The 9,910-nt window shown below is 43.5% G+C and overlaps 1 protein-coding gene across 2 annotated transcripts in view; it reads left to right on the top strand.

The window, feature by feature from the left end:
• Nucleotides 1-938, top strand: part of INTS14 (integrator complex subunit 14) — a 35,703-nt gene extending 34,765 nt beyond the window's left edge. For both annotated transcript variants that reach the window (XM_063925594.1, XM_063925595.1), the window contains one exon: nt 350-938. In XM_063925594.1, the coding sequence (XP_063781664.1) occupies nt 350-601 (252 nt within the window). In that variant the 3' untranslated portion in view covers nt 602-938. The remainder of the gene's footprint in view (nt 1-349) is intronic.
• The last annotated feature ends 8,972 nt before the right edge of the window (nt 939-9,910 follow it).

Consider the following 9,910-nt stretch of genomic DNA (forward strand, 5'->3'; position numbering starts at 1 on the left):
TCAACACTGTCAAAAGGGGAACCCAAAGGCTCCAAACAAACTGAAGGAAATTAACTCTTTCCCCATCCACCCTGCAAATACCTAATGCCTGATATCATTAATATTTATTCCTGCTCAGTAAATCAGAGGCTGATGAGTGTATTCTGGGACTTGTTGTTCCACTATATTGTTGAGCTAAAGGTTGCTTGTACCTAATGTAACCTATTCTTCCTGTGACCGTGTTATGAAATGCTGCTCTTTGGGTGTGCACATGTACTGGGTCATTAGAACTGTCCTATGCTCTGATAGTTCTGAGTCTTGTCTGGCACATGAAATATGTGGCATTCCTCTCTTGTTTTATCTCTCCCAGGAATTAAACCGTCTCAGAAAGGCAGCCCTTGCATTCGGGTTCCTGGACTTACTAAAGGGAGTATCCGATATGTTGGAAAGGGAATGTACTCTACTTCCAGACACCGCACACCCTGAAGCTGCCTTCCAGCTCTCGCATGCAGCAGCTCAACTCAAACTTGCCAGCAACGGGAGTTCTGAACATTCAGCGTACGAACAGAACATTATGCCTCTGCAAACTGACTTTTCTGGGCGTGGCTCCGACAGGATGTGACGGCACCTCTTTGGGCACTTTCTTGGAGACTTAGCGCCACACTGCAACTTCAGTTGGCGTGACAAGTGTAGTGTTTCCTAGCAGCACGTAGGAAGACAGAACTCCAGGCTTCACAAACTTTGTCAGAATAATTCAACCAGACATTTTGCTCAGATTTACCAACAAATTTTAATGGACTGTGAATTGGGTAAAGGAGTACAGAAGAGATCTGATAAATAAAGTTTAGATAATCAAATGTTATTCGGGAATTCAGAATTCCAAGTACAAATGCACATAAGACGTGGAAACCATGTGAGATAAAGAAATAATTATTATTTATCACTTTCCCCTTAACAAACTTGTAGAGTATTTTACTTGTTCGTTTATTGCAGGGTCTATAGAATGTTTCTATTGCCCTAAGCTCAGATCTAGCTACTGAACACGGCAGTCTTTCTCCAGGTTGGTGTGCTTTCTTATTAACATATAAACTCCCTTAACTGGCTCCTAAATGATGATTTCTCCTGAGTAGTACCACTTTATAATTTATCAAAGTTTGGATACTACATTTCACAATATTGTGAGCACTCTGCAGTTGAAAAAGTGACAACTTTAAAACGTGTACTAAGCATACCAGTGATTAACAAAGCTAGTGTAATGCTGCTGTAGAGATGCAATTACTGTACTTCCTAGTTTTGGATGGTGGGTGGGTCAGTGGAACGGGCACTTCGGTGGTCAGAAAGACTGCAGAATTGCTACACTTCCTGCTCAGCATACTGGTCCGTTATAGCACTGATGACACAGACAATGGTTACATAATTTGCTTGTTACCTAAGCACGCATTGTGGCGTATACGTCTAAGCAGGTGAACGGCAAAGGCGTCATTAAACAGCAGAAGATTTTGTAGCAAGATGTACGTAAACAAGTCTTTACATTGTAGTGGTAGATTGGGCTAGATTTATTAGAACAATGTCTAGTCACATATTCAATTAAAAAAAAACTGCTGAGAAGTTTTAAAAATGGAACATGTAGAGATTTTATTTTTAATATCATGCAGATAGTATTTCTTTTTTCATAGTAAAATCTGTCATTTCTGTTCTACTTTTTATTACAGGTATGCCTACTTGTTGTATATATGATCATCAGTACAATGCCCTTTTAATACTTTTCTTCTATGAATATCTTTTTAAACTACAGTTTTCACATAATAAACTTGAAATCAAAAGTCTCTGAAAGAGAAAATCAGATATTTTATAGATTGTTTGTAAGATGCAAATGTTTACCTCCCATTTCTCTAGCATCCATAAGGGATATTGGGGACACATTAGTACGATGGGTACCCAAAGGAGGGTATCCGTTCACATGGTCGACCATGTTATGGTCGACAGTCATTAGGTCGAACACTATTGGTCGACATTGACATGGACATATGGTCGACACATGAAAAGGTCGACATGCGATTTTTTTTTCTTTTTTTTCCTTTTGGGGAACTTTTCCATACTTTACAATCCACGTGGAGTATGATTGGAACGGTAATCTGTGCCTAGCGGAGCGAAGGCACCATGCCCGAAGCATGGCGAGCGAAGCGATTGCGTCACTTTACGCAAAAAACGACACCAAAAAAAAGTAAAAAAACTCATGTCGGCCTTTTCATGTGTCAACCATTTTCATGTGTCGACCATGTCAATGTCGACCAATAGTGGTCGACCTAATGACTGTCGACCATAACATGGTCGACCATTCATACCGGAACCCCAAAGGAGCCAGTGCACTTTAAATTTTTCCACTGGGTGTGCTGGCTCCTCCCCTCTATGCCCCCTCCCACAGTCAGTTTAGAAAAAAAGTTCCCTCAGGAGAGGATGCACATCTCTGCAGCTCCAGAGTTTTTCTTCATTTTATATGAAACTTTTGTTTATTTCGGTATGCTGTTTGGGCAACAGCATACTTGTGCCATTGGAGTTAGGGGAGGAGGCGGTGAGAGGTTGTTTGTTCATCCGGGCACTGCGCCTTGGCTGTCGCTACCGCAGCACGCCGCACACCCCTAACACTGCCTGAAGGTGATCGTCGGTGGTGAGTGCACACCGGGGACCCCGCTAGGGGGGTCCCCCGGTTCTTGGTGCGGCAGAAGCGCGGGTGAGGCATATGGGTCCCTCCTGGGGGGTACTCGCTATAGCCCCTGCGTGAGACTTGCTAGCGATGGCTGTACTAAACATCATGGTTAGGAGACAGGGCCAGTATAAATACAGGTTGAGTATCCCATATCCAAATATTCCGATATTTTTTGAGTTAGAGTGAGATAGTAAAACCTTTGTTTTTTGATGGCTCAATGTACACAAACTTTGTTTAATACACAAAGTTATTAATAATATTGTATTAAATGACCTTCAGGCTGTGTGTATAAGGTGTATATGAAACATAAATGAATTGTGTGAATGTACACACACTTTGTTTAATGCACAAAGTTATAAAAAATATTGGCTAAAATCACCTTCAGGCTGTGTGTATAAGGTGTATATGTAACATAAATGCATTCTGTGCTTAGACTTAGGTCCCATCACCATGATATCTCTTTATGGTATCTAATTATTCCAAAATACAGAAAAATCCGATATCCAAAATACCTCTGGTCCCAAGCATTTTGGATAAAGGATACTCAACCTGTGTATGTGTATATATATATATATATATATATATATATATATATATATAATATATATGTAGCTCCGGCGCCATTACGGGGGGCGGAGCTACATCAGAGCGGGCTTAGTGCCATTTTGGCACCTTCCTCTGCATAAGCAGCAGCAGCCTCACACAGCTCCTCCAGACTGTCACACGCTGGATCACTGGTACAGGGAGTTGATTAGGGGGAGAGCCGCTAAATTGTGCACAGGTATTATTCCTCGGAGGGAATTACATTGTATAAGCAGTTCTCACTGTTATATAAAAACGCTGACAGCCTCACTGTGGCTCTGCAGCGTTGGGTGTGCTGGTGTCCTCTCTTCCTCTGCGTATCCTCTCGCATGCAATAGGGCAGGCTTGCATTGTAATCAGTCTGTGTTCTGTGTGTATTCTGTGTTTTCATTATGGTAAAACAAAAGTTATGCAGTGTATGTAATGTCAGATTCTCCCCTCTTTCATCTTGTTCCATATCATGTGAGTAGTGTAGTCGGGTGGTATTCATGTGACCGCCGGTCAGCTGACCGACAGTCACATGACCTCCTCCACGAGCCCGACGGCTCACTTTCCCGATGGTCGGCATGCCGACCAACAGGGACTATTTCCACTCGTGGGTGTCCACGACACCCATAGAGTGGGAATAGAACCCGTGGCGACCGCAGGCCGCCACCGAGCCCGCAGCGTGGCGAGCGCAGCGAGCCCGCAAGGGGCTTGCTGCACTCGCCTCTCTTCGCCGGGATCCCGGCGTCGGTATGCTGCCGGGATCCCGGCGTCGGTAAGCTGACCGGCGGACAGGAGACCGCCGGTCAGCCATACTACACCCGTGTAGTCAGTGCTCACAAAATGCTGAGGACAATGTGGGGGAGAGTCACAAGCCCACCTGGCTGGGGGCTATCAAAACTATGATGTCTGATATGTCATCTCAGCTTACTGCAAATGCCAACAAAACACAAGAACTACAAAAAGCAGTAGCAGATCTATCTGCCAGGGCTGATGTTCCCCATCCCCCCTGTTTAATACAAGTGCGCAAAATCGTGCTTTACCTGCACTTCTATCAGATTCTGATGATGAGCTACAGGATGATGGGGACGGTATGGACCCTTTAGGTGGGGATTCCACTCCTACACAGGGTACTGAACCCCTCATTTTAGCTATAAGTGATGTGCTAAAGCTCCCCCTAGAGGACGCTGCAAATCAGCAGTCGTTTCTCTTACGTACTAGAGGATGCTGGGGTCCAATTTAGTACCAAGGGGTATAGATGGGTCCACTAGGAGCCATGGGCACTTTAAGAGTTTAACAGTGTGGGCTGGCCCCTCCCTCTATGCCCCTCCTACCAGACTCAGTTTAGAAAATGTGCCCGGAGGAACCGGTCATAGCTAGGGGAGCTCCTAGGAATTTTCTTAGTTTTATTTTTTTATTAAAATTTATTGTTTGTTGTTTTACAGGGAGGATGCTGGCAACAGCCTCCCTGCTTCATGGGGCTTAGGGGCACATTATCTGGGCAAGCGTACATTTTTGTGGGTATGGAGGTGGGTTTTTAGATGAAGTAGTGGGTGCTGAATGCGTCAAGCCCTCCACAGATTTTCTCAAAAACTGCGTCTCCCTTTCAGTATGTGACATCCTAGTTGAAATGTGGGATATCATTCCCCTTAAAGAATCCACCCATGGGGGTTCGGAACCAGAAGGCTGAGAAAGCATATTGCAGTCCTAAGACGCATTCAGCACCCACTACTTCATCTAAAAACCCACCTCCATACCCACAAAAATGTACGCTTGCCCAGATAATGCCGACTCTGATACAGGGGACGGTGATGAAGATATGCAGTGGGGGGGATGCATCCCTTGCTAAGTGGGTGCAATTAATGATTGAAGCAATTAGGGATGTTTTGCATATTTCTGAGAAGGTACCTGAACAAGAAGAGGAATCTTATTTTACAGTAAATAAGAAATCCTCCTTTACCTTCCCTGCCTCTAAGGAGTTAAACTCCTTGTTTGAAAACCCAGAGAAAAAATTCCAAATCCCTAAGAGAATTCTCATAGCTTTTCCTTTCCCTGAAGAGGACAGAAAAAAAAGTGGGGAAAACCCACCTATAGTAGATGCTTCTGTATCTAGGTTGTCTAAAAAGGTGGTTTTACCTGTTCCCGGTTCAACCGCCTTAAAGGAGTCGGTTGACCGCAAGATTGAGACTACGCTCAAATCACTATACACTTACAGGCGTGTGCTTGAGGCCCACTATTGCGTGTCCGTGGATTTCTAAAGCTATAGTAAAGTGGTCAGGCACGTTACTAGAGAAATGGATAGGAGTGACATTGACTTGTTTTTCTCCTACGTCCTAGAGGATGCTGGGGACTCCAAAAGGACCATGGGGTATAGACGGGATCCACAGGAGACATGTGCATGCTATAAGACTTTGAATGGGTGTGAACTGGCTCCTCCCTCTATGCCCCTCCTCCAGACTCCAGTTAGACTCTGTGCCCAGAGAGACTGGACACACACTAGGGGAGCTCTCCTGAGTTTCTCTGAAAATACTTTGTTAGGTTTTTTTTATTTTCAGGGAGACCTGCTGGCTACAGGCTCTCTGCCTCGTGGGAGTGAGGGGAGAGAAGTCAGACCTACTTCTTCTGAGTTCAAGGGCTCTGCTTCTTAGGCTACTGGACACCATTACCTCCAGGGGGTCTGATCACTTGTTAATGGAGAGCTGACAAACGTAATAATAATGAATAAAAATTTTTTATTCAAATATTAGTATACCAATGGAATTATGAACACAATATTTTTTAAGAACTTATGCATATAAATCTGCTCTGAGCTGACCCTATGTATTGAGCAGCAATTAACAATGTTCACACAATAGAGTAGTAATTAGTAATAGCATTAAAAATAACATAACATATGTGACATTCATATAACTATTCACTGAAATTGTATCATTCACAAGAGTATAAGACTGCACACTATCTAAAAGTACAGAGGCAGCATGTACTTTAGAATTCAGAAAAGTCCCGGCAGCAGGTGTTTTAATAGAGGAAGATAATGTAATTACCTCTCCTGGGCTGTTAATGCCAGGCGTCCCCGGTATCATCCACTATAGCCCTTTCTGTGAAAGGAAGATAAATTTGAGCAAGTTGCTCTAATGGGGGCTGTTCCCATATAATAAAGGGTATCTGTATATTGACCGGCTTTTTCCTGGGTTCTCCCGGGGGCTGGTAAAATCCTTTAAAGATGCCCACTCACTTGCAAGGAGGAGTATGCCGTCCAGTGCCGTTATTGATGCTGCTGACAAGATACCTGTAGGCGCCGTGCATCGGCGTGAGCCAAACTTTCCAGGTGTGTTGAAGCAAGTCCTCTTGCTAGAACCGGAGCGTCCGGAAGCGGTAACCACCGCTAGCAGCAGAATGAAGGCGCTCAGTGAGAAGCGCTAGCCGGAGCAGTTCGCGGCGGATACGTGCAGTCCCTGTATAGACGGGTCAGCAAACAGAGAAGTGATGGGAGGAGCCTAACGTGTTTCGTCACGAAACACGTTAGGCTCCTCCCATCACTTCTCTGTTTGCTGACCCGTCTATACAGGGACTGCACGTATCCGCCGCGAACTGCTCCGGCTAGCGCTTCTCACTGAGCGCCTTCATTCTGCTGCTAGCGGTGGTTACCGCTTCCGGACGCTCCGGTTCTAGCAAGAGGACTTGCTTCAACACACCTGGAAAGTTTGGCTCACGCCGATGCACGGCGCCTACAGGTATCTTGTCAGCAGCATCAATAACGGCACTGGACGGCATACTCCTCCTTGCATGTGAGTGGGCATCTTTAAAGGATTTTACCAGCCCCCGGGAGAACCCAGGAAAAAGCCGGTCAATATACAGATACCCTTTATTATATGGGAACAGCCCCCATTAGAGCAACTTGCTCAAATTTATCTTCCTTTCACAGAAAGGGCTATAGTGGATGATACCGGGGACGCCCAGCATTAACAGCCCAGGAGAGGTAATTACATTATCTTCCTCTATTAAAACACCTGCTGCCGGGACTTTTCTGAATTCTAAAGTACATGCTGCCTCTGTACTTTTAGATAGTGTGCAGTCTTATACTCTTGTGAATGATACAATTTCAGTGAATAGTTATATGAATGTCACATATGTTATGTTATTTTTAATGCTATTACTAATTACTAATCTATTGTGTGAACATTGTTAATTGCTGCTCAATACATAGGGTCAGCTCAGAGCAGATTTATATGCATAAGTTCTTAAAAAATATTGTGTTCATAATTCCATTGGTATACTAATATTTTAATAAAAAATTTTTATTCATTATTATTACGTTTGTCAGCTCTCCATTAACAAAGGTTTTTTTTACTACATTATAAGCGCAGCCAATCTTTTCTCTTTGTTTTTTGGCATTTCTAAAGCATATACACGGTGCTTTTTTGGCAGCGCTTGTGATGTCGTTTTGAAAACTTTCTGATTAGGCGCTTATAGCAGATCTTGTGTAGCTTTGGGGTCTGATCACTTGGTTCACCTAGCTGCTCGTTCCCGGAGCCGCGCCGTCACCCCCCTCACAGAGCCAGAAGAAAGAAGCCGGGTGAGCATTAGAAGAACAGAAGACTTCAGTGACGGCAGAAGACTTCAGAGTCTCTGAGGTACCGCGCAGCGCGCCATTGCTCTCACACACAAGCGCCACTACACGGGTGCAGGGGGGGCGCCCTGGGCAGCAATTATACCTCATATAATGTCCTGGCAAAGAAGTATACAGTGCATAGGCACTGTATACAGACCCCTGCCAGTAAAAAACTGTGAAAAATAAGCGGGGCTGAAGCGCGCCGAACAGGGGGTGTGGCTTAGCCCTCACAACTCGATACAGCGCCATTTTCTCCTCACAGAGACGCTGGCCCGCCTAAATGCTGTGAAAAAACACTAACAGTGTAAAACGGAGGGGGGCACAGTTGCTTAGTGCACTATGGGCTCATATAAGCACTATATATGTATAAATGAGCGTGTGATTAATGAGTTGTAAAAAAGTTTCTGTGTTTTCCCTGTCAGGATTCTACCCATTATAGCGATGTAGTACACGCGTGTCGACATGTGTATGGGCTCTGCCACAAACAGCTATGGGGTCCTTTTGTCGACGTTGCCGACTCCTGCTGGTACTTCATTCTGTAGAAGAAGTGTCGGTATATCGGTAGTGGTGAGCTTTTCCAAAGTAGACACTGTATGGGAAGACACAGTCGTATGTGGGTGACCCTGTTGGCACCAACTCTATTACTGGGTGTAAATGTAACATGATAATGTAAAAATATGCCTATATATATATATATATATATATATATATATATAGCACAGATACATTGAGCTGTAGCTTTAGCACAGACGTGGTAGTATTTGTGGTGGAGGGATATTAACATTATGTATATATTTTTTTCCTCCGACCCCTCGGGGTCGTAAGAATGTTATTTTGCCCGGTTACTACTCCCTGTTGTCGACGAATACTATGTTTTATGTCGACCATAATGTTTCCTGGTTAGATCCACAACAATGGCATTCAGTACATGTTCATACACATTCAGAACACATTAATGTCACTAGGGACCCTGCTGTTCCTGACAAAATACATATACGTATGATTACAAAAACAAAACTGGAAGGTTGTGAATCCCTAGCAAATGGCGCAAAGAAGAGCAGCCCGTAGGCCGGTTCACCACAACAGAACCTCACCAAAAAGTTCAGATAGCACAATTTTAAATACAAATGTGTGGGACCCAGAATAACAGGCGCTTTATAATACAGGCACAAAAATGTTATGTATATATAGATATACTCAGAAACACGTCCCTGAAATGTGCAGGAAAGGTGGAGCTTCAAATCACTGTGTGGACGGACGTCTTCCCTTTTCTGAAGCAATTGTTTTCCCCTCAGATCGATGTTAACATGGAAAAAAATGGTGTGTATATATATATATATATATATATATATATATAATGTGTAGTAATGTTTAAACAATGAATGAGTCTCTCTCAATGTCATAAATATTTAACACAGCAAGGGCAATATTCATCCATCGATGAGGCGTACCCCAACTCACTTTCCAAACGAGAGAAAAAAGCCTATCAAGGTATCTTTTCTATCCACCTCTATGTTAGAAATCACAGGTTTAGGTGATGAACCCTCTTTGCCAGAGAAATAAGCGTATCTCACTCACACAGAAAGGGGGTAGTTGAAACACATAAAGGTATTTTTCATGCTCTGCAAGTTGAATGTAAGGCGTACCCTACTCACGGAAATAAAGATTATATTCAAACACATCTGGGTTTCTTTCGATGGTCAAACGTGTTGGTAATTAGCACTGATTTTCTTCATGTGTGAAAAAATTCCAAAATCAAAAAGAATATGATTCACGATATGTCCACATGAAAAAGTTTGTATTTTATTAAAAAACGCCCCGTACAAAAGGGGTGAGCACAATGAAAACGGCTCCTTTTTCAGGCGACTCCCAAGCCTTTTCACAAAGCGCATTCATTTCATGAGAGGGAGGAAATTTTACCTCAGGTCTTTTCCCCTTAAATAAACAAACTCTTGTGTCAGGAACGGCAGGTTCCTCAGATATACGTAAAACATCTTTAATGGCTGTAATCATGTACTGAATACTCTTGACAACCCGTGGATGCA

The sequence above is a fragment of the Pseudophryne corroboree genome, chromosome 6, assembly GCF_028390025.1.
Source record: "Pseudophryne corroboree isolate aPseCor3 chromosome 6, aPseCor3.hap2, whole genome shotgun sequence".
In the NCBI taxonomy this organism is placed as follows: domain Eukaryota; kingdom Metazoa; phylum Chordata; class Amphibia; order Anura; family Myobatrachidae; genus Pseudophryne; species Pseudophryne corroboree.